General features: G+C 38.7%; 2 protein-coding genes across 2 annotated transcripts; both read right to left on the bottom strand.

The window, feature by feature from the left end:
- Nucleotides 1-13,999: 13,999 nt before the first annotated feature.
- Nucleotides 14,000-14,473, bottom strand: LOC125209492. The gene has a single exon (XM_048109089.1). The coding sequence runs from the start codon at nt 14,471-14,473 to the stop codon at nt 14,000-14,002; it is 474 nt and encodes a 157-aa protein (XP_047965046.1).
- A 4,903-nt stretch (nt 14,474-19,376) lies between these two features.
- Nucleotides 19,377-25,560, bottom strand: LOC125209281 (probable esterase KAI2). Its single transcript, XM_048108886.1, has 2 exons — nt 25,035-25,560; nt 19,377-19,898 (listed from the first exon to the last, which is right to left on the bottom strand). The coding sequence occupies exons 1-2, from the start codon at nt 25,403-25,405 to the stop codon at nt 19,454-19,456; spliced, it is 816 nt and encodes a 271-aa protein (XP_047964843.1). The 5' UTR covers nt 25,406-25,560; the 3' UTR covers nt 19,377-19,453.
- Nucleotides 25,561-25,903: the final 343 nt, after the last annotated feature.

Consider the following 25,903-nt stretch of genomic DNA (forward strand, 5'->3'; position numbering starts at 1 on the left):
GGCGAAGAAAAAATATTTACTTGCTTTCGTTTAGTACTTGTTGGTTTTTAAGTTTCATAACTCTAGTTCTTGTTTTGATCTGCCGGATTTGAACCTATTTCTCTTTATTATGGAAGTTTATGTTGGCTTTTGTTGGATCTCGCTGAGTTAATGTTTATTTCTTGCTTTTAGCTTTCGTTCTTGTTTATTGTTGGATGTTTGGAGCTGAGATGTGTTGGTTTGTTGTTGGAGGTTGGGGATTTGCGTATGGAGATGTCTGGATTTGTTGAATCGTGGTGTATCTGAGTTGGAGTTTCGCGTATTTGGTGTTTGCTGTTTATGTTGTGCATGATTATGGCTGTTTACTTTCTGTCTCTGCATCCTTTAGGTCCAGTAGCGTAGATCTGTTAGTTTAGGTTTTAACTTCTTGTTTTAAGTTTAGATCTGAAGTTTGTTCTGTTTTCATGGTGTTTAATACTCTGTTTTATCTGCTATTCTCGTTTGATTCCCGAAGAAGATGAAGTTGTTGGTAGTTAGAACCAGATCTGCTTTTGTCAGTACTTTCTGCACATGTACTTTGCTTTTTTCTGCATGTCCCCTAGACCCTGTCAGTACGATCTGCTTTGTCTTTTTTACTTTTCTGCATGCTTTTCCAGACCCTGGTAGTTTAAGGAAAGTTGTCTTTACTTTTCGCTTTATGCTTGTCTGTCCAAATTAGGAAAGTCCGTCTAGTTAAGTTTACTCCAGTTATTTTAGAATTTTAAAATATCTCATTTCTCTAAGTCATGCATGTTCCGTACGTTCTCAGTTCTTAGACCCAGTAGGTAGAGTAAAGTTTTTCTTATCTCTCAGACCCAGTAGTTTTAAGTTCTCGACCCAAAAAATTGTGTGGCAGCAGCCAACCCCCTTTTCCCCAAAACATCCTCAAATGCAACTTCGTAACACCTTCGTCCTCGTGGGATCGATCCGTTACTTCCCTATGCTAAGTTGTAATATAGTGGGTTGAGGTTTTTGAAGAAATAGAGTGCACCCAGCGACCCCTTTCTGATAGTTTCATGATCTTCTAGCCTCTGAAGTCTAGTCGAATCCTCTGGACCTGTTAGATCGAGTGACATATATCACACAGCGCAAAACTGCACGTCTACTCTAGTCTCTTCAGACGGGCAATCAATATTATTTTACCGTAGTGGCTGATAATAATATTCTGTTTGGACTTGGATTAAATTGGGGCTGAATAAAATTAGTAAAAGTCCAACAGGTTTGGCCCAAGTCCAACCTCTATAGATCCCTAATCTGTCCCATCATAACTCTATATAAAATAGATAAGAGAGAAGACAAATTAACTAATTTTATTCAAAATTTCGTTCTCTCCTCTCACAAATTGAACTTGTTTTTCAGTTCTCTCCAAAACTAAATTTTTGTCTTCTTCTCTAATTTAGTCCTTTCGATTCTAACGAGATTTGCCCACCCAAAGGTCAGATTCTGAGTTCGGGATACACTTTTTATTAGGACTAAATAAACCTGCAAGTATACAGAGTATATATAGTATAGCTAAAGGTGGGTGCCTGATATCGAATACGGGGAATAGAATCACAATTTGTCTTCCTTCTACTAAGATTCTTTCAGTAATTGGAAAAACAGAGATTTTGGAAAACTTTTTGAAAACAAGAACACTTAAAGCAAATAACAACTAACTGCAACAAATTAAAGTGGTAAAATGTGAGAGCTAAGAGAATTGCAGGGATGTGCGTTAACAGTTATGGTTATACAATTTCCAACTACAATACCCTAACACAGTTTATATTTCGATAGAACGAGTCACACAAGTTATGCCCATGCGGTACAAGCGTAGATTACTAACACTAGATTTGTCAATCCTAGATTTGTAACTCCTAAAAGCTCCTAAGACCCTTGAAAAGTCCTCACTATCAATTAACAGTGTCGTTTTAAGGGAAGCTAATTATAGTGTCTGTTAAGTGGATCTAACTCGCCAACCTCCTCTCACGATAATGTAGCAAGTTATATTAAATCTTCATCGAATGTGTCACTCAAGCATTAAGTATTACGGAACAACTTAAGGAAGAAACGAAGTAAAAACAAAACGGATAATTAAATAGAAAAAGGAATTGTATAACTGATAAGGCTCGTTTCATGCATTGGTTTTGGGTTAAAATTATATTCTTTTGGGGGAGATAATGCACAAATTTTGAGCTTAAGTGTGCAGAAATCTGCTGGATCCAGGATTTTGTGTAAATTGACCTGGCAGATGCAAAATAGCTGATTTTGAAATAAAATACCAGAAGTCGTCGCTCGGACCTAGGAGAATCAGGAAGTTGACGACGGGAGTAGAAATGGAGCAAAAGCGCAGAAAAAGTCATCTACCTGGTCAAGGAGACAGAATGGCAGAATGGAGCTGAAGCGCAGAAAAAGTCATCTACCTGGTCAAGGAGACATAATGGCGTAATGGAGGTGAAGCGCAGAAAAAGTCATCTACCTGGTCAAGGAGACAGAATGGCGTGCTGACATGAAGATCCTCAATTATTGCAAGGGTAAAATGGTCAAATACCGACAAGAAGTTGCCTTAGGGTTGAAGTTAAAGCCACTCTATAAATAGAAGCTTTCCACAATGAAGAGGCAGCGCTTAACGCTATCGTAGTTTAGGTAGGAAGCTCTCATAGGCGCTTAACGCCACCGCTCTTTTAGTTTAGTTAGATAGTTTGCTGTTTTCTTAGCTTAGTTCAATGGTTTCATCGGAGAAATTGACGACTTCACCGTTGGATCTCGACTCATTTCCAGTTTTATGAAGCTTTGGTGTTTATTTTCATGTTGATGATGTTTTTACTTATGTTTCTTGGATGCTTTTCGATTGGTAGCTTAGATGTTTAGATCCATGTTGTTTACATGATTTCCAGTAGTTTAGAGGTTGAGATTTAGTTGTTCACGTGCTCGATTTCTGAGATCCGATAGTTTAGGTGATGCATGCAAGGTAATCTGTGTTCATTTCGTTTTCTGCTTGACCCAGTAGCGTAGATCTGGTAGTTCTAGCTTGAATTTCGTGTTTACGTCTCGTTTTGAAGCATGCTCTGTTTTATTTCATCAATGGTGTTGAAGCTTTGTTCTATGCTCTGTTTTTACTTGGTTGTTTGGAGAAGATGAAGTAGGAGTTAGTTAGAGAATCAGATCTGCTTTTTGCTTTTGCTTTTTGGTTTTCCAGCTTTTCTGTCAGCCCAACTAGTTTGAGAAAAATGGTCCCCACTTTACTTTTACACTTTGTCTGCCTATTTTAGGAAAGCCTTTAGCTTGGTTAGTAAGTTTCAATTGTTTTCTTTAGTTGCTTTCATGATTTATTAAAATGATGAAAAATATTTTCGTGTTTTATTTTCCTTCCGTACTTCTCCCGTCTCCTAGGTCAAGTAAATAGAGTCCAGTTTAATTCCGCCAGGTCAAGTAGATTAGAGTTTTAACCCACTCAATGAATGCGTGGCAGCAGCCGACCCCTTTTCCGCTTGTGTCATAGAAACGATCTCGAGTAGAACCATGGTCCCTATGGTTCGACCCCGCTCTTGCCGCTTATACTTAGTAATATTTGTTGCATTAGTGGGAAAATTATAAATCTTGTTGAAAGGAGGGACACGTGCACACGACACACGTGCAAAAACCCGACCCTTCAATAACCAAAGTCGTTACTAACACATCCCTAGAATCCTATGAGTTTTGTTACACATAATTGCATGAAGGGAAAACAAAGTGAACATAAAAACTAAAGTAATAAAACCCAATGGTTGAATCCTTGTAGCCTTGATCTTCAACCTCTTGCACAATGAAGAACTCTCTCAATTTTATGCTCTAAAATTATGAGGCAAAAAGAATATCTAAATGAAGAAGTTTGAGGGGGCATTTATAGTGGAAATTTTGAATCCTATCAGATATGGTAAAAGATGGCTAAGTTTGGTAAATCTTGGGGAGAAAGTAGGTCAAATTTGTGCGCCGCATTTTCGCAGCGGGCCTCTTGATCTTCTCTTGATTCCGTCTTCAACCTCTTGCACAATGAAGAACTCTCTCAATTTTATGCTCTAGAATTATGAGGCAAAAAGAATATCTAAATGAAGAAGTTTGAGGGGGCATTTATAGTGGAAATTTTGAATCCTATCAGATATGGTAAAAGATGGCTAAGTTTGGTAAATCTTGGGGAGAAAGTAGGTCAAATTTATGCGCCGCATTTTCGCAGCGGGCCACTGCACCTTGGCCAGCGGTCGCTGTGCGTTGTCTATAGCATCTGTCCTTTTGGATAGCGGTCGCTGCAAATATTCTAGTAGCTTCGGGAGCTCCTCGAGCGGTCGCTGCACGCTCCCCTGTGGTCGCTAGGCGTCTTCTGATTTTCAGTACAACTTTCTCCAGAGCGGACCGCTATAGGAGTAGCGGTCGCTACACATGTTGCAGCGGACCGCTGGACGTCATGATCGCTCCAGATTTCCAACTTCGACCTTTTCCTATCTTTTTAGGCTCAAATATGCACAAATCTCACAAAACACGTCAAAATACCAAAATAGAGAACATATGCAAAAGAACATCATGTGGAGAAGGCGTAAGCAATCGTCGATTCTTCGGAGAATCAGATCGGTAATTCTAAGCTGTAGAAAATTCGTGCTTTAGGTTTTAATTCCTTTCACATGAATTATTTGTGGGCTAAATTCTATAAATAGTCCATTCTGGAAAAATGCTTCCATCAATAGGTGGTTTTTTTTTTAAAATTTCTGTAAATGGGTGTTGCGCATTCTTAGAATGCGCAACTTTGGTGATTTCGGCGGTCAAACAACAAATCAGAAATTCAAACTAAAAACGCATTCTCAGAATGCGTATTTCAAATACGCATTCTTAGAATGCGTATCTCACTTGAATAAAATCGCCCAGAACAGAACAGATCACACTCCGCCGCTTCACTCCACATTCTGGACTCCGTTGCTTCTTCGCCGCCGCCGCCGCTCCCGTAGACCTGCCGCCGCCGACGTTCCCCCTCCCCCACGGTATTTATACCTCTCTCTCTATCCCTGTTTCCCCTTTGCCTAGTGTTTGTGCACTCTTTTGTAATTGGTTTTTTTTTTGTAAGAATTGAAACAAGAAAGTGTGCATTGTGAGATTAAGTTTGTAATTGTCTTTATTGTGCATTGTTAGTTGATGATGAAGCTTCGTTTTCAGTATATTTGTATTGATTCTTTAATTGAGATTTGAATAGCAAATAGAACAAGTTAGTTCACTTCATACATGAAATTAATGTACTACGAAGAGGGAAGAGTTCTTGGAGAATTTTTTCCATTGATGGGTAGTGTTTTCAGTGGGATTATCATTCTTCGAAACTGCATCTGTCAGCTAATGAAAATGCTATTTTGTGTATTTTCTATTAGAATAAATATATAATTGTGGTATATACATTTTTTGTGTACTAATATGATCATCTGTATATATCACCCTTTTAGAGTAAGTTATCTCTTTCATCTGCAATTACTGATAGGGTCACTTTCTAACTGTATTTGTCATTTACTCATTAGAAAGCTTTTATATATAGCAATCGATCATCATCAACTGGGGATTAACTTTTTATTGTGGTCCCGAAGATCCGAGCGTACTTTACTTGCAACCTCATCACATAACTGAAAGCATAATCTCTGGGAATGATACCGACACCTTCCAACCACGCAAATTGGATAATAACATTTTTCAAGCTCCAATGCATGAGCGAGTGTTGGGGCATATAGAGCAGATGGGTTTTGGTGGCGTGTACCGTTGTGGAAAGCCGAAAATGTTGGACGCTTCACTTATTGGGGCATTGATTGATAGGTGGCGTCCCGAGACACACACGTTTCACCTTCCAGTTGGTGAAGCTACAGTGACCCTTCAAGATATCGAGATGCTTTGGGGTTTAAGGGTCGATGGTGAACCAGTTATCCTTTCACAAGTGAACCACACGAGAGAGTACTGGGTGGATACGTGTTTGTAGCTTTTGGGTATAGAACCTAGTCAGACTGAATTGAAGTTGGGGGGATTTAATGCCACTACACTGAAGGAGGTTGTTAGACACCGTCTTGACGACGATCTACTCGAGCATTATTACATGCAGCATGCATGTATATTTGTGCTACTCCTACTAGGTTGTTTGATCCTCCCAGACACTTCGGGGAGAAAAATTCCCTTCCACCACATTCTATTACTAGATGATGAGAATCAGTGTTCACAACTTAGTTGGGGTGCAGCAGCGCTTGCCACTTTATATCACTACCTTTGTGATGCTTCGTGTCAAAAGCAGAAAAATATCGATGGCCCATTGGCCCTTCTACAGATGTGGGCTTGGGAGAGGATACCCAATATTCGACCTGAGATTGTTGATAGGGTTGAGTATGATGGTACGACACCGTGTGGAATAATGTAAGTTACATCTTTATTCTTTGTCATTAAGTTATCTATATCACGTGTTTATAATATTTTTGTATTGTTTTGGAATTATTAGTTGGAGGGGGCGATTGAATGTGGGTAGAGCCCCGCAACATGCCCAAAGTTATTATAGGGAACAATTGGCTCATTTGCATGACAATCAGGTGCCACTTTTAAAATATTTCGTAATCTTCTTTGTTGAATATTTTTCTTACATTAACCTTTTTTTTTCAGTTTATTTGAGAGCCGTATTTGGATCGTCGTCCTCTACCAGAGGAGTGCACGTGTGGGATGGATGTTTGGGGGTGCACTAACTACCTCGTTTGCTATCGTATTGTGAAGCCGCATTTGGGTCATCGAGTTGCACGACAGTTTGGAAACCCCCAACATATTTTTTCTAATGAGACTCAATTCCACAATTATGAGGGATGGGAAAGTACAAGGCGAGGTAAGTCATCCATATATTGGCTAACTCATCATGCTTACTACATTCAGTAGTGGAGGAACCGGGAAGAAATAGAACAACATGTGTATCCAGATGCCTCAAATACTGACTACATGAATTGGTTTCGGAAAATCACTGTCACTTAAATTACTAGACCCAACATCCATGGCCAGCCAGGCATCCATGAGACTGCCTCTACACATATGATGATGGTAATAATTTGTTTTATTGTCGTTTTTATAATGCATTATCAGTAGAATAATGTCTTTGTTTTGTGCAGTTGGAGACGTTGGTCAATGTGTATCACTGCCTTAGCGGATCTGAGACGACATATCATCAGGACACCCAACGTGCTCTGAACATGGTGTCGACTTGTATGATAATATGTGGGGAGACTGGACGTCTCGATTTTGTGCCTTCCCAACGATCAACGATTGACACTACAAGACCAATCATTCACAAAGCTAGGCGCGAAGGACGGCCAGGTGTCCGTATTGGCGGTCCAGGGTATAGACGGGATGCAGGTTTATCGCAGATGGGCGGAGGATGCAATGACCCACCGCGTGCTTCTTGGCATGCTGGATCAAGTTCACAGATGATGGGTGACGAATGTTATTCTGATGTTAACCTTGATGATTATTTTGGAGTAAGATTACAAACACAGGAGGAGGTTGAGGCTGAGGTGGATGACGATGCTGAGGAGGATGAGGCTGGAGTGAATGATGATGCTGAGGACAATGAGGCACATGAGACAGCTTGGCGCGAGTCACGCACAAAGACTCGTCATGAGTCTGGGGTGGCTTCTGGGGCAGCTTCTAGTTCTTCACTCTCCACTAGAGGATTGGCGCGAAATATAACAAGATTCTTTATTAGGAGAACATCCTCGCGTACATCCAAAGGGGTAGCTGCAAACAAGTTTACACCAAGTACTTACAAGTAGTTTGTGGTTGTTTGTTAGACGTAGACATTTGTGATATTTAACTTAACTACATTTTGTTTAATTTTTAATTCATTTTTCTACATTTTTCTACATTTTATTTCATCTCTACATTTTTCTACATTTAATATAATATCATATTTTAATTTTATCCATCGTTATATACATACTAAGTATTAGCTAGTTTTTAGTTGTGTGGTGTACACGTTCAAAGATAAATTAAAAAAAAGCATATTGTTACACACTGCATACATTTTCATAGCACACATGCTTAGAATAAAATAAATTCCATTTTTTAAATCCCAAACAAAAATGAAAGAGTTATTAATCTTAAAAATCATAAACTTTAAGCGAATATTAGTACTACTATTTTCTGTTCACTCTAATAATGGTTTAATCTTCCACAATTTGCCACACGAAATTCTTTTTTATAAGTTAATAAAAAAACTCATTTGTGTTTTTAAATGAAACAGTCAATTAGTAATATTACTACAATTGAAACAAAAAATAATGTGCAACTACAAACCAACCTTATCAAATAGTAGTAAATAATGTCCAACTACAAACCAACCTTATCAAATAGTAGTAAATAATGTCCAACTACAAACCACAAACAATCACACAGTTTGACCCGCCGTGCAGTTACGCCTGTCATGCCCTACTTGTCTACAGATCTTGCAACTCCTCTGTCACCTGGGTTGATCAGGTTCATTTTCTTCCATCTGGTTCCGTATACTTGCCCTACTGAACACTCCAATGTCCATGGTGGTATCTCCCAATAGTCCTGGTGCCTAAGTGAACGAAAACCAAAAGAATATTGTTTCACCCAATTTTACTTCAAATAGTTCTTACCCACAAGGCGTAGAATGTTATCTCCTCGATCTCTGACAACTGGCGCAGCATGAGAACAAGACAACCTCCACATCTGCCATTTCCCACAACTACACCCTTTTCTCCAATACTTGACCTCATAACAGTTTCCACCCTTCCCTTTGGATCGTGCCTCGGGTAAGACATCATATCTGCCCTCATGGATGTTGACTCGTCTTACCACATGTTTTCGGCCTCTTGCATCATTATCATTTGTTAGTATGCCTTGAATTTGTATAGGATTAGGTTTCCTAATTGGGATAGGATTATGTTTCCTAGGCCCAGTCTGTCTTATGTGTGCCTATATATATGGGAGTAGAGCACATAATCTGTATCTGAAAATCGCAGTCATAATACAATTTGTTCTCCGTTTTTGCCCGTGGACGTAGCCACACAACGTTGGTGAACCACGTAAATTCTGTGTCTATTTACGTTCTTTTGTTTCTCGATTCACAATTGCCCTATTTGTCATAACAAACTGGTATCTAGAGCCTTGGTTTTCGAACTAGGGTTTTGAATTCCGCTGCGAGGGTTTTGTCCGGTAAATCGAGATGTCTGCTCTGAAAATGAAGGTTGACAAATTCACCGGGAGAAATAGTTTTGGTTTATGGCAGATCAAGATGCGATCTCTGCTGAAGCAGCAGGGTTTGTGGGAGCCGCTCAAAACAAAGAAGGCTACGGAGGATGATAAGGAGTGGACAACCCTAGACGAAAAGGCCCACTCGACCATCATATTGAGCATGTCTGACGATGTTATCATCGAAGTTGCGGATCAGGAGACGGCTGCTGCTCTTTGGGCGAAGTTGGAGAGTCTATACATGACGAAGTCTCTAACCAACAAGTTGCTCTTGAAGCAATGTTTGTTTCGGTTACGCATGCAGGAAGGTACGCCCCTTCGGGATCATCTGGAAAATTTGAATAAAATTTTGCTAGATTTGCGTAATGTTGAAGTTAAAGTAGAAGACGAGGATGCTGCTTTAATTTTGCTTGTGTCTCTGCCTGAATCTTACGAAAATTTTGTTGAGTCTTTTATGACTGGCAAGGAAACTCTTTCGTTGGAGGATGTTCGATCTGCTCTCCACATCAGAGAGGATCGTCAACAGGCAACGAGTTCAGCCACAGAAGATCTGCCATCGGGATTATCTGTTACGGGTAAAGGAAAGAAGAAATTTGGACAAAAGAAGCAGAACTCAAAAGGTTCAAAAGGTCCTAAAGGCCCTAAGCCAGATGACATCTGCAGATATTGTAAAGAATCAGGGCATTGGAAGGTTGATTGTCCAAGGATAAAGAAGAAATTGGGCAAGAAGGAAGATGCTAACGGTTCTGCGACTGTGGCAGAAGCTGATGACACAAATTCGGAAGAAGAATTGGCCTTGGTTGCGGATGAACAACCACACTGTAATGATGTGTGGATTTTGGATTCTGGAGCGTCATATCATCTCTGTCCTCACAGGGAGTATTTCAACACTTATGAGCAGATAGATGGAGGCAATGTTACCATGGCCAACAGTGTTGTCTGCAAGGTGGTTGGCATCGGCTCAATCAGGATTAGGACTCATGATGGGGTCTTCTGCACCTTGAACGATGTTAGGCATGTTCCACAGATGACGAAGAATCTGATATCCCTGAGTACATTTGATAGTAAGGGGTTCAGTTTCAAAGGTGAAGGTGGAGTAATGCGTATTTTGAAAGGTTCGAAGGTGGTTCTGACAGCTTTGAAACGGGGTACCTTGTATGTTCTGAGAGGTTCCATCGTAGCAAATTCTGCTGATATTGCATCATCCGAGGTTACAACCAAGGATATGACCAAGCTGTGGAATATGAGGCTCGGTCATATAGGAGAACGTGGCATGAGAATCATGTCGAATCGTGATTTTCTTTTCGGCCATAAGGTGCAGAAACTTGATTTCTGCGAACACTGTGTGTTGGGGAAGCTTCATCGCAGCAAGTTTCCAAAGAAAGGTGTTCATCGAATGAAGGGGACACTTGACTACATTCATATGGATTGTTGGGGTCCCTCACGTGTTGAGTCTATTGGAGGACACAAGTATTTTGTGTCGATGATTGATGACTACTCGAGAATGACTTGGGTGTTTATGATGAAGCATAAAGGTGAGGCATTCAAGAAGTTCAAAGAGTGGAAGACTCTAATTGAAAACCAGACTGGGAAGAAGATCAAGCGATTGAGAACAGATAACGGTCTGGAATTTTGTTCGTCTGAGTTCGATGAGTTTTGTAGGAGTGAAGGGATCGTTCGCCATCACACCGTTAGACATACACCACAGCAGAATGGTGTGGCAGAACGCATGAATCAGACGTTGTTGGAGAGAGCAAGATGCATGCTCTTCCAAGCCGGTTTGACTAGGAAGTTTTGGGCAGAGGCAGTAAACACGGCTTGTTATCTGATCAACCGTGGACCTCACACTGGCATTGACTGCAAGACACCGTACGAGGTATGGTCTGATTCACCTGCAGATTACTCTATGTTGAGAGTTTTTGGGAGTACTGTTTACTATCATGTGAGTGAAGGTAAATTGGAGCCAAGAGCTAAGAAGGGAGTATTTGTTGGTTATGGAGATGGAGTTAAGGGGTACAGAATTTGGTCATCTTCAGAGGGTAGAATTATTCTCAGTCGGAATGTGGTATTTGATGAAAATTCTATGCTTAACTCTACTGTGAAGTCTATTGCTACAGAGGATTTGGATGGTGTTGATGAACAGGTGGAGCTGCAAGTCACTCACGATGTGAGTGAATCACAACTCCAAGGTGGAGAAGATCAACACACTACTGCTGAAGCCGCCGATACTTCTAGTTCGGATGTTCATCCACAAGCTCGTCAGAGAAGCATTGCTATTGACAGAGCTAGGAGGACAAATGTGAAGCCTCCGTTGAGGTATGGTTTTGAGGATATGATGGCATATGCATTGCAGGTTGCCAATGAGGTCGAAGATGAGCCTTCGGCAGATGAACCACCTACCTACAAGGAAGCTATTTCAGGTAGTGAGCGTGCCAAGTGGCTCGCTGCAATGCAAGAAGAGATAGAATCACTTTTGAAGAACCTGACTTGGGAATTGGTTCCACGGCCTAAGGGGAGAAAGATTGTCACTTGCAAATGGATTTTCAAGAAGAAGGAAGGCACTACACCAGATGAGGGCATTAGATACAAGGCTCGTCTAGTTGCAAGAGGGTTCACGCAAAAGGAGGGGGTTGACTATAATGAGATATTCTCACCAGTGGTCAGACACACTTCCATCAGAGTGTTACTTGTGATAGTTGCACATTATGATTTGGAGCTTGAGCAACTAGATGTGAAGACGGCTTTCCTACACGGATTGCTTGAGGAGGATATCTACATGACTCAGCCAGAGGGATTTGTGGTTCCGGGCAAGGAGGATTATGTGTGCAAGTTGGGAATCAGCAGGAGTCCGTATGATTGTTGTGTCTATCACAACAAAGCTGACGATGGTTCTATGGTCTATCTTGTTCTATATGTGGATGATATGCTCATAGCTGCGAAGTCGAAGTCTGAAGTACAGAAGTTGAAAGCTCAGCTTAGTGTTGAGTTTGATATGAAGGATTTGGGTGTTGCGAAGAAAATTCTGGGCATGGAGATTTCTAGAGATAGAGAAAAGAAAAAGCTTTCTCTGTCACAGAAGAGCTACATTGAGAAGATTTTGTCAAGATTTGGCATGTCTGCATCTAAGGCTATTGATACTCCAAGTGCCACAAACATTCATTTGTCATCTGATCTTGCACCGAAATCCGAAGTTGAGGAGGAGTACATGTCTCGAGTCCCGTACTCTAATGCAGTAGGGAGTTTGATGTACGCCATGGTCTGTACTAGGCCAGATATAGCGCATGTTGTCAGCGTTGTTAGCAGGTTCATGGGAAAATCCTGGAAAGGAGCACTGGCAGGCTGTGAAGAGGATTTTTCGTTACTTGAGAGGTACGTCTGATGTTGGTCTCATTTATGGAGGTGATACTCACTGTTTAGTGACTGGTTATTCTGATTCTGACTACGCTGGAGATGTCGATAGTAGAAGATCTATGACCGGTTATGTTTTCACTCTTAGTGGTTCTGTTGTTAGTTGGAAAGCAACTTTGCAGGCTGCAGTTACTTTGTCTACTACTGAAGCAGAGTATATGGCATTGACAGAAGCTGCTAAAGAGGGAATATGGTTGCAAGGGCTAGTTGGTGATCTTGGTTTACATCAAGATCAAGCTGTTGTGTTCTGTGACAGTCAGAGCGCTATTTGTTTAGCCAAGGATCAAGTCCATCATGAAAGGACTAAGCATATTGATGTGAGGTATCATTTTCTAAGAGATGAGAAGAGAATTGAGGTGAAGAAAGTAGGTACTGCTGATAATCCTGCTGATATGTTCACCAAGTCAGTCCCGCAGAGCAAGTTCCAACATTGTTTGGACTTGCTTAATGTCATGAGCTGTTAGTTGCCCGTGGAGGGCAAATCTGAGGCAAGAATGGAGAAGTTTGTTCGTCTGGTGTTATGATGATGCGTCTGCAAGGGAGAATTCAAGTCAAGGTGGAGATTTGTTAGTATGCCTTGAATTTGTATAGGATTAGGTTTCCTAATTGGGATAGGATTATGTTTCCTAGGCCCAGTCTGTCTAATGTGTGCCTATATATATGGGAGTAGAGCACATAATCTGTATCTGAAAATCGCAGTCATAATACAATTTGTTCTCCGTTTTTGCCCGTGGACGTAGCCAACACAACGTTGGTGAACCACGTAAATTCTGTGTCTATTTACGTTCTTTTGTTTCTCGATTCACAATTGCCCTATTTGTCATAACATCATTCAATTTGTCATGCGCCCATGGGGTCAAATCAGTTTGGCATTGTGTCGCTTCTGTTGATCTTGTCTGGAACCATTTAATTGTTCTCCAGAATGTCAAATCGATACAAGCCCTAATAGGTAGATCTCTGGCACCTTTCAAGACGTTGTTATATGCCTCCACCATGTTCGTCGTTGCTTCACCCCATCTACGACCTTTGTCATATGCCATTGTCCATTGCTCCACATCAATACGCCGAATGTACTCAACTGCCTCTGGACTAACATACCCTAGGTGGCGTCTTTTCCTAAAATATTTTCTCTCCTTTGTGGCTATCCCCATTTTCCACACTAGACTCTTCACCCTCACACCCTTGTGATGTGTAACACATTTTTTCATACATGTACTAAGAAAAATCGGCGAATGTCTCGTGGCGGTTGTTCCCATATATCAGACTCCATTGCATTCAGCATTCCTGGGTGTCTATCAGATATGATGCAAACATATCTATCGCCTTTCATAACATGAAGTTTGATTAACTTCATAAATCAATTCCAACTATCACTTGTTTCATTATCAACAATTGCGTAAGCAACGGGTAAACACTTCTTGTTTGCATAAAATCCAACAGCACAAAGAAGTTTACCTTTGAGCCTTCCACGCAAATGAGTGCCTTCAACAGCTAGCACTGGCTTGCAAAGTTGAAAAGCCTCCACACACGGCCCGAATGCCCAAAATACATACTTGAACAACTTTCGTGTCTCATTACTATGTCTTTCATCATGATGCCACTCAACAATTGTACCACGGGTGCGCTTCTGCAACTCAATCATATAACTAGGCAAATCTTCAAATGATGACTCCCATCCACCAAAAGCAAGCTTTATAGTCTTCCTCCGAGCATACCATGCTTTCTTGTAGGATATTTCAACATGATACTTTTGCCTCACATCCTCAATAATGGAGTTAGGCGTATACTCAGGGTCCTTTAGAATATGATGCTTAACACACAAAGCCACCATTCTGATTAAACATTGGCGTGGTCCCTGGAGTTGGGATTACCTACACAAGTATGTCTATCAGTCCATTTTCTGATTTTCCATTTGCGGTCGTGCTTCCTCAATGTTGCTCGAAGTTTCCAAATACAACCGTTTTGATTCTGTCGTCTCCTATTTGTGGTCGTGCTCCCCGCCTCTTTGGGTGGCTTCAGAGTTTTGCATTCCACATTCAACTTTGTTGGTTTACTTTCCACCACGTAGTATTCTTTTGTGGATGACTCCAAATGCCACTAAGTAACAACAGTCTTCAATTGTAGCTTGGTATCAAATTTGGTTCCTAACCCAATCCGTGTAGGATTCTTCTCATCCCAAAACCAACTTCTAGATTCAAAATCATCATGGTTACTTTCATAGTAATTACCTTCTGTCGTTGGTAGAGTACGAAAATAAGGTAATCCTGGATGCTCATACTCCTGCTCACTTTGCGGGACTACTGGGACATACCTACGAGGCACATTCAATGTCTCATCATCATATGCATCTTGGGTTGCTTCTGATTCTTCACTCAATTCAGGTGAGGTTGTTGATTTTTCTAACACAGAGTCTTCAGATTCAGAATCGTCACTAACTTCATTATGGGGAGATAGTCCACTATCCCCAAAACCAGGCCCATCATCCCCAAAATTATCCGGCTCGTGACTAACTTCATTATGTTCAGATGGCCCATCATCATATTGTACTCTATCTTGACCTTGTCGTTGTCCCCTTCTAGATTGATAGACAACGACCGTATGTGGAGTATGTTGTTGTGCTAACTTAGCTTGATAGTCAACAAATAACTCAATTTGACCTGATTGAATAGTTGTTGCAAACATACCCCTCATATATGCATCGCAAAGTCGAACGCCAACAAAGTTATATCCATGACCCACTTGAATTGCACGCTTCCATGTCAAACTAATCATATACTCATTAACATTGATTCCAATGCAATCACATATTCTATTAACCAACTCATTGTATGCAACAAACTTATCTAACACAAGGTATGCATTTGCCACGGGTGGCTCATAAGACAAACTGATTCCTCCAATTTGTACTATTCTTCCATCCCAATATAAAAGGACACAAATAGATTCTGTGTCCATAATCCTGCAATACATACACAACTTTATCTCAAAATTTAAATAATTCAAAATAAACTATATACCAAATCTTTAGAAATTAACAATTTAAAAGACACTACATACCAAATCCTAGTAGCTAATAACACACATTAAACATACAATTTATACCAATAGCATAAAATTTTAATTTTTAACTACAAAACCTAAAATTACAATTTTCACCTTAAACTATGAATATATGCTAAATGAAGAAGAAAAAAGCATGTAACTTACCTTGAGAGAGAAACAATTAGACGAATTTGGGTGATTTATGCAAGAATCGGACGACAAGGTAGCATTCTTGGAAGGGTTTCGCGAGGACAGTGAAGCGGCGGAGTGCGATCTGTTCTGTTCTGGGGCGATTTTATTCAAGAGAGATACGCATTCTAAGAATGCGTATTTGAAATACGCATTCTAAGAATGCGTTTTTAGTTTGAATTTTCTGATTTGTTGTTTGACCGCCGAAATCACCAAAGTTGCGCATTCTAAGAATGCGTGTTTAAATACGCATTCTTAGAATGCGTATTTAAACACACATTCTTAGATTAAGAATGCGTATTTAAACACGCATTCTTAGAATGCGCAACACCCATTTACAGAAATAAAAAAAAACCCCACCTATTGATGGAAGCATTTTTCCAGAATGGCCTATTTATAGAATTTAGCCATTATTTGTGTTCTAGCATGCAATTGATTGTTTAACATGTGATAAATTGATCCCATAATCTTTCAAATAGATCCATATGTATGATTTATTTGTGAATGCATGAATTCCGCTATGCAAGGGCACCAAACCCTAGCACCAATTGTGTCTATTTATACTATCAACGCTTCATAAAGTATCCTTATTGTAAGTGTTCCAACTAAAATTAGGGGACAAAAATAAATGACTCTTTATTTTGCATCCTAAATTATGATTATTTATAAATATTTCCAAACGCTTGTAATTGTGTCTCAATTTTGTGATCCTAGTCGGTGTATGATACTACATCCGTGCCATGGTAAGTGATACTAAAATTAGGGGACTAGAGTTGTCAACTGGGTCGGACTGGGCCAGCCCATTAGTGAAACGAAGCGGGCCTGGGTTGGGCTCAATGGTTGAAGTGGGCTCTATTGGGCCATTTTGTAAACCCAGGCCTAGGACACCCGAGACTAGGCCCAGGCCCGAGGCTTGGCCCAGGACAAGCCCCTCAAAGGCCCACCTTATATAATTAATATTTTTAATATAATTAATCATTAATAATAGGAGCAGTATATTTCCCGATTTATACACGTAATTTTATACATGGCCATCATGCTAATATTCTCTGTATTGTTCCTATTTTATTAGATGTTACCGAATGGATTTAATACCGACAAACACGGATTTTGCATATTTTTAAGAGCAAGATTTGACTCGATTTAAATGTCAATCATACAAATTATGTTCTTAAATTGCATATTTTTGATGTGTTTGTTGATAAATGATAGAAAAAAGGTGTAAAAAGGCCAAGGTGCAGCAGCCTCTGTTCGAGCCCATTCTGCCAGCAAGTTTGAAGTCCAATCAGTGCTTACTATATTCCATTATCTTTGTCTTCGAAAGAGCTTCGCGTGGATACATTGAATGTCTCAATCGGACATCTGTAGAGAAAGTTATAACCATTTTACGAACATTGCGCAGTGCAGTCAAAGCTGGTGGAAATTCAAGGAATAAATTGTTGCCCAAATCTCTCCCATTTGTAGTAGAGCACGAAAATTATCAAAAATAAACCTTTTTCCCACCTATAAATACCTCTTAACCTAATTCACCATTCTCGATCTCAGAGCCTTCAATCCTTCCCCCTCTGTACACCTTCTTCCATCCCATATTTCACACAATATTCCTCCATCTCCCACTGGAGCGGAGCTCTGCAGATCCAAGCAAGAGAAGATTGAATATTGAAGATTCAACCTTGAGTTTTATCAATTTCTTTCATGTCTCGTACTTTAATTGCAGTTCTTACCTGTCTATGAGTAGAACATCATTTGTGGAATTTTCACCTTGGGGGTGGGGGGGCAAGAGACCATATATAATTCAAGGAAGTCGATTGGATAATAGCTCGTGATTGTGTTTTTGGATCCTAAAATTCTACACTCTATCTCTTGTTTTGTATTATATGTTTATATGTTTTCTGCTATTTGTTTATATTTATGTCTAGTTTATAAAACCAAAACCAAAAATACTCTGTGTCTCTAGATAGTATATGATGCTTAGTATATGATAGTCAGTTGCAATCTTATTCCCTGTGTTCGATATCCCGGTACTGACCTTTAGCTATACTATATCTACCCTGTAAACTTACATGTATTTTTAGTGCTAATAAATAGTGCATCGCACACACATTGCACACACTTCACACACTATGCACATAGCATGCACTATGCACTCACAACACACACCCACACTACACAATTCCATTCCATTTGTATTTCTTACACAATCACCTTGTAGTAGTCCACCAGGTGTGGGATCAGGTGCTTCCACACCGACTGATCGGTCCCGAACCCGTGCCCTAGGACCACCACGGTGTCGCCGCTGCCCAGAACGCGGACATTGTGCGCTGCTGCGATCGAGTTCGCCATTTGCTTTGTTTTTATTTTTATTTTTTTGTCAATTTTTTTTTGGGAATAGGTTTGGGGAAATGGAGGAATGTTGAGTTAGGGATTTGTGGCCTGGTTTTGGCTGTAGCTTTAATGAAAGTGATGAATTGATGCTCCGTCAGAATCTTTTCCTTTGATATTTTTAGCAATTAATAGTGAATAATAATGATTCAATACATATACATAGGATAATTAATTGAATAATAGCTCGTGATTGTGTCTTGTGTTTTTTTATCCTAAAATGCTACACTCTATCGCTTGTTTTGTATTATATGTTTATATGCTTTCTGCTATTTGTTTATATTTATGTCTAGTTTATAAAATCAAAACAAACAATACTTTGTGTCTCTAGATAATATATGACTCAATAGTCAGTTGCAATCTTATTCCCTGTGTTCGATATCTGGTACTGACCTTTAGCTATACTAGATCTACCATGTGAACTTGCAGGTATTTTTAGCTATACTAGATCTTATCCCCTATGTTCGATATTTCTAGTATTCTGACTGACTTAATAACTCTAGAGACCGTAATTTAAGGAAGTCGATTGGATAATAGCTCGTGACTGTGTCTTGTGTTTTTTTATCCTAAAATGCTACACTCTATCGCTTGTTTTGTATTATATGTTTATATGCTTTCTGCTATTTGTTTATATTTATGTCTAGTTTATAAAATCAAAACAAAAAATACTTTGTGTCTCTAGATAATATATGACACTTAGTATATGATAGTCAGTTGCAATCTTATTCCCTGTGTTCGATATCTGATACTGACCTTTAGCTATACTAGATCTACCATGTGAACTTGCAGGTATTTTTAGTGCTAATAAATAGTGCATCACACACATTGCACACACCACACACACTATGCACACACTATGCACTATGCACACACCACACACACCCACACTACACAATTCCATTCTATTTGTATTCCTCACATTCACCAAGCAAAAGAATGGAATGGGGATTCCATTTCATTCTCATCTTCATTCCATTCCCATCTCCATTCCAATCCCTCCCAATTCCATTCCATCATACCAAGAAGCCTCTTACTAGTACTAAACAAAACATTACTAATTTAAGAAATGTTCCCTTGATATTCCTCATACGAAAGTTGCCAAAATAATCCAGTATCCCACCATTAGGCTAAAATGGAAAAAATAAACCAAAACAAAACATGAAATGTCACGAACATTTATTTCTCGATCGACTGCTCATCAATGATCACCATCTGCAATATCATGTCGTATGTGGCGTACCAGCACCGGGATGGTGAGCTCTGGTGAGCTGAGCTGCGGCAGATGACCCTCCGTGGGGACCACCTCAACGATGGACTTCCCGCCGAGGTTCTGGTGGATATACTCGGTCACCGCGAGCGGCACAGTGGAGCTCTGGATGATGTGGCATGGTACAGTCACGCGCTCGAGGAAGTGCCTCAGGTCGAACGTGAATATCATCCTGAACATGTTCAACGCAATATCCGGCCGCATGCTAAACAGCGTCCGGCTGAACTCTTGCACCGCCATCGAATTCATGTCGCCCCCCACCACCAGGGGTGCGAACCCCGACGCCCACGACTTGTAGTTCTTCTCCATCGCGCCGCATAGCTCATTGATGTCCTCCTGCTCGAACCCTCCGAAGTAATCCCCCGTGTTCAAGAACCTATCAAAATTAAAGCTTGAGCTAAACTGTATCTAATATATTTCCCCCATGTTCAAGAACCAATCAAAATTAAAGTTTTGAGCAAAACTGTATCAAATTTATCCTCAACCCCCCCCCCCCTCAATAATCTATCAAAATTAAAGCTTGAGCTAAACCGTATCGTATTCATTTCCCCCCATGTTCAAGAACCTATCAAAATTAAAGCTTGAGCTAAACTGTATCGAATTTAATTCCCCCGTGTTCAAGAACCTATCAAAATTAAAGCTTGAGTTAAACTGTATCAAATTTATTCCCTCCCCCCTTGTTCATGAACCTATCAAAATTAAAGCTTGAGCTGAACTGTATCGAATTTATTTCCACCCATGTTCAAGAATCTATCAAAATTAAAGCTTGAGCTAAACTGTATCGAATTTATTTCCCCGTGTTCAAGAACCTATCAAAATTAAAGCTTGAAATAAACTGTATCAAATTTATTCCCTCCAACCCCTTGTTCTAGAACCTATCAAAATTAAAGTTTGAGCTAAACTGTATCAAATTTATCCTCAACCCCCCCCCCCCTCAATAATCTATCAAAATTAAAGCTTGAGCTAAACTTTATCGAATTTATTTCCCCCCATATTCAAGAACCTATCATAATTAAAGCTTGAACTAAACTATATCGAATTTATTACCCTCGTGTTCAAGAACCTATCAAAATTAAAGCTTGAGCTAAACTGTATCGAATTTATTTCCCCCCGTGTTCAATAACCTATCAAAATTAAAGCTTGAGCTAAATTGTATAATTTGTTTTAGAAATAAGTAAAGATACCATAAGAGAGTTTCTATTTATTGAGAGACCAAATAAAAAATAAAGGATCTAATATTCACTACAAATATAAGCTAGGGTTATAACGCCCTAGATGCGCCAGAAGAACGATTCCATGTTTCAGTATTGTTACGTTAGAAGATCATAGCATGTGTAAAGCAATCATAGAAATCTTACATTCTCATTAATCATCATGGAAATCTTTGTATAATTTTTCATTCCATTCCATTATTTCATGGTCTCATCAATTTCTAATTAAATTTAATCTATTTTCAAATAAAAGCTATCAATTACTTCATAATTCATCAAATCTTATCAAATTCTAATATCCTAACCATTAAAAAAATTGAAAGAATTATAACATTTGATTTTGTCTACTATAATTATTCCAAATCGTGTATATGTAGGATTTGTTCCTATCGCATTTGATTCATTAAATTGAATTTCACAAATTAATGTTACATAAATATTCATATGATAATAACTTAATAGTAAGTCATAGTCACCCATGTTCAAGAACCTATCAAAATTAAAGCTTGAGCTAAACAGTATCGAATTTAATTCCCCCGTGTTCAAGAACCTATCAAAATTAAAGCTTCAGTTAGACTGTATCAAATTAAATCCTCCCCCCCCCCCGGTTCATGAACCTATCAAATTTAAGCTTGAGCTAAACTGTATCGAATTTATTTCCCCGTGTTCAAGTACTTATCAAAATTAAACAATGAAATAAACTGTATCAAATTTATTCCCTCCAACCCCTTGTTCTAGAACCTATCAAAATTAAAGTTTGAGCTAAACTGTGTCGAATTTAATTCCCCCGTGTTCAAGAACCTATCAAAAAAATTAAAAGCTTGAGTTAAACTGTATCAAATTTATCATCCCCCCCTCTTCATGAACCTATCAAATTAAAGCATGAGCTAAACTGTATCGAATTTATTTCCACCATGTTCAAGAACCTATCAAAATTAAAGCTAGAGTTAAACTGTATCGAATTTATTTCCCCCGTGTTAGAGAACCTATCAAAATTAAAGCTTGAGCTAAACATGAATCTATCAAAATTAAAGCTTGAGCTGAACTGTATCGAATTTATTTCCACCCATGTTCAAGAATCTATCAAAATTAAAGCTTGAGCTAAACTGTATCGAATTTATTTCCCCGTGTTCAAGAACCTATCCAAATTAAAGCTTGAGCTAAACTGTATCAAATTTATCCCCCCCCCCCCTCCCTTTTTCAAGAATCTATCAAAATTTGAGCTTGAGCTAAACGGTATCGAATTTATTTCCTACGTGTTCAAGAACCTATCAATATTAAAGCTTGAGCAAAACTATATCAAATTTAATCCCCCTCCCACCCCCCGTGTTCAAGAACCTAACAAAATTAAAGATTGAGCTAAACTGTATCGAATGTATTTCCCCCCGTGTTCAAGAACCTATCAAAATTAAAGGCTAAACTGTATCGAATCCTCCCTCCCCCCTCCCCCCCGTTCAAGAACCTATCAAAATTAAAGTTTGAGCTAAACTGTGTCGAATTTAATTCCCCCGTGTTCACAAACCTATAAAAAAAAGCTTGAGTTAAACTGTATCAAATTTATCATCCCCCCCTCTTCATGAACCTATCAAATTAAAGCATGAGCTAAACTGTATCGAATTTATTTCCACCATGTTCAAGAACCTATCAAAATTAAAGCTTGAGTTAAACTGTATCGAATTTATTTCCCTCGTGTTCAAGAACCTATCAAAATTAAAGCTTGAGCTAAACAAGAACCTATCAAAATTTGAGCTTGAGCTAAACGGTATCGAATTTATTTCCTACGTGTTCAAGAACCTATCAATATTAAAGCTTGAGCAAAACTATATCAAATTTAATCCCCCTCCCACCCCCCGTGTTCAAGAACCTAACAAAATTAAAGATTGAGCTAAACTGTATCGAATGTATTTCCCCCCGTGTTCAAGAACCTATCAAAATTAAAGGTTGAGCTAAACTGTATCGAATCCCCTCCCCCCCCCCGTGTTCAAGAGCGTATCAAAATTAAAGCTTGAGCGAAACTGTATCGAATTTAATTCCCCCGTGTTCACAAACCTATAAAAAAAAGCTTGAGTTAAACTGTATCAAATTTATCATCCCCCCCTCTTCATGAACCTATCAAATTAAAGCATGAGCTAAACTGTATCGAATTTATTTCCACCATGTTCAAGAACCTATTAAAATTAAAGCTTGAGTTAAACTGCATCGAATTTATTTCCCCCGTGTTCAAGAACCTATCAAAATTAAAGCTTGAGCTAAACAAGAACCTATCAAAATTTGAGCTTGAGCTAAACGGTATCGAATTTATTTCCTACGTGTTCAAGAACCTATCAATATTAAAGCTTGAGCAAAACTATATCAAATTTAATCCCCCTCCCACCCCCCGTGTTCAAGAACCTAACAAAATTAAAGATTGAGCTAAACTGTATCGAATGTATTTCCCCCCGTGTTCAAGAACCTATCAAAATTAAAGGCTAAACTGTATCGAATCCTCCCTCCCCCTCCCCCGTTCAAGAGCGTATCAAAATTAGCGAAACTGTGTCGAATTTAATTCCCCCGTGTTCACAAACCTATAAAAAAAAGCTTGAGTTAAACTGTATCAAATTTATCATCCCCCCCTCTTCATGAACCTATCAAATTAAAGCATGAGCTAAACTGTATCGAATTTATTTCCACCATGTTCAAGAACCTATCAAAATTAAAGCTTGAGTTAAACTGTATCGAATTTATTTTCCCCGTGTTCAAGAATCTATCAATATTAAAGCTTGAGCTAAACAAGAACCTATCAAAATTTGAGCTTGAGCTAAACGGTATCGAATTTATTTCCTACGTGTTCAAGAACCTATCAATATTAAAGCTTGAGCAAAACTATATCAAATTTAATCCCTCTCCCACCCCCCATGTTCAAGAACCTAACAAAATTAAAGATTGAGCTAAACTGTATCGAATGTATTTCCCCCCGTGTTCAAGAACCTATCAAAATTAAAGGTTGAGCTAAACTGTATCGAATTCCCTCCCCCCCCGTTCAAGAACGTATCAAAATTAAAGCTTGAGCTAAACTGTGTCGAATTTAATTCCCCCGTGTTCACAAACCTATAAAAAAAAGCTTGAGTTAAACTGTATCAAATTTATCATCCCCCCCTCTTCATGAACCTATCAAATTAAAGCATGAGCTAAACTGTATCGAATTTATTTCCACCATGTTCAAGAACCTATCAAAATTAAAGCTTGAGTTAAACTGTATCGAATTTATTTCCCCCGTGTTCAAGAACCTATCAAAATTAAAGCTTGAGCTAAACAAGAACCTATCAAAATTAAAGCTTGAGCTAAACTGTATCGAATTTATTTCCACCCATGTTCAAGAATCTATCAAAATTAAAGCTTGAGCTAAACTGTATCGAATTTATTTCCTACGTGTTCAAGAACCTATCAATATTAAAGCTTGAGCAAAACTATATCAAATTTAATCCCCCTCCCACCCCCCGTGTTCAAGAACCTATCAAAATTAAAGCTTGAGTTAAAATGTATTGAATTTATTTCCCCCCTTGTTCAAGAACCGATCAAAATTAAAGCTTGAGATAAACTGTATCGAATTTATTTCCCCCCGTGTTCAATAACCTATCAAAATTAAAGCTTGAGCTAAATTGTATCAAATTTGTTTTAGAAATAAGTATAGATACCATAAGAGAGTTTCTATTTATTGAGAGACTAAATAAAAAATAAAGGATCTAATATTCACTACAAATATAAGCTAGGGTTATAATGCCCTAGATGCGCCAGAAGAACGATTCCATATTTTAGTATTGTTACTTTAAAAGATCATAGCATGTGTAAAGCAATCATAGAAATCTTACATTCTCATTAATCATCATAGAAATCTTCGTATAATTTTCCATTCCATTCCATTATTTCATGGTCTCATCAATTTCTAATTAAATTTAATCTATTTTCAAATAAAAGCTATCAGTTACTTCATAATTCATCAAGTCTTATCAAATTCTAATATTCCAACCATTAAAAAAATTGAAAGAATTATAACATTTGATTTTGTCTATTATAATTATTCCAAATCGTGTATATGTAGGATTTGTTCCTATCACATTTGATTCATTAAATTGAATTTCACAAATTAATCTTACATAAATATTCATATGATAATAACTTAATAGTAAGTCATAGTCACCCATTTAGTAATTTAACAAAAAGTTAGGAGGATTAATGAGTGAGAGAATCCAAACCTACTTCCTTGGTCCCCTTTTATAAAATTTTAAAATAAAAACAATTAATTGTAATTAAAATGAAATCACCTTGGGGAGGCGGACAGCATGATGAGCTTGTGAAACAGATCGGGGCGGAAAATGGAAGCGACGGCGCCGGCCATGGAGGAGAGCGAGTGGCCGACGTAGATGCATTTTTGGACTCCGAACTCCTCTAAGATGGCGAGGAGATCGTAGGCGTAGCCTTCAAGGGTGGAATAACGGTCGAAGTCGTAGTAATCGGGGTTGGTGGTGCCGGCGCCCATGTGGTCGTACACGATCACCTTGTAGTAGTCCATCAGGTGCGGGATGAGGTGCTTCCACACCGACTGATCGGTCCCGAACCCGTGCCCTAGGACCACCACGGTGTCGCCGCTGCCCAGCACGCGGGCGTTGTGCGCTGCTGCGATCGAGTTCGCCATTTGCTTTGTTTTTATTTTTATTTTTTGTCAATTTTGTTTTGTGAATCGGTTTGGGGAAATGGAGGAATGTTGAGTTAGGGATTTGTGGCCTGGTTTTGGCTGTAGCTTTAATGAAAGTGATGAATTGATGCTCCGTCAGAATCTTTTCCTTTGATATTTTTAGCAATTAATAGTGAATAATGATGATTCAATACATATACATACGATAATTAATTGTTTGTGAATAATCGTGAATATCACTATTTCATTTTAACCCGTTTCTTATTAAATGTTTTAATTTTGTTTTTGTGATGGATTTCATATTTTATTAATTTATTTCATTTGTTATATTTATAAATTTATAGTAGTATATAAAATTAAGATTTATCATTAATTAATTATTTCGATTTCCATTATATTGATTAAATCAATGCCAAATAAAAATGAACAAATAACAAGGAAATGAGGGTATTTGTACTGTAGGAATTAACAGATCATTCATCTTAATTCGGAGTATCT

The sequence above is a fragment of the Salvia hispanica genome, chromosome 3 (assembly GCF_023119035.1).
Source record: "Salvia hispanica cultivar TCC Black 2014 chromosome 3, UniMelb_Shisp_WGS_1.0, whole genome shotgun sequence".
Lineage (NCBI taxonomy): Eukaryota > Viridiplantae > Streptophyta > Magnoliopsida > Lamiales > Lamiaceae > Salvia > Salvia hispanica.

What these genes read in the sequence shown, in the direction of transcription:
- LOC125209492 (XM_048109089.1), bottom strand. Translation starts at nt 14,473, where the DNA reads ATGGTGGCTTTGTGTGTTAAGCATCATATTCTAAAGGACCCTGAGTAT.
- LOC125209281 (XM_048108886.1), bottom strand. Translation starts at nt 25,405, where the DNA reads ATGGCGAACTCGATCGCAGCAGCGCACAACGCCCGCGTGCTGGGCAGC. An exon ending in ATGCTGTCCGCCTCCCCAAG is followed by an intron (nt 19,899 to 25,034) that starts GTGATTTCATTT and finishes TAATTTTGATAG; the next exon opens with GTTCTTGAACACGGGGGATT.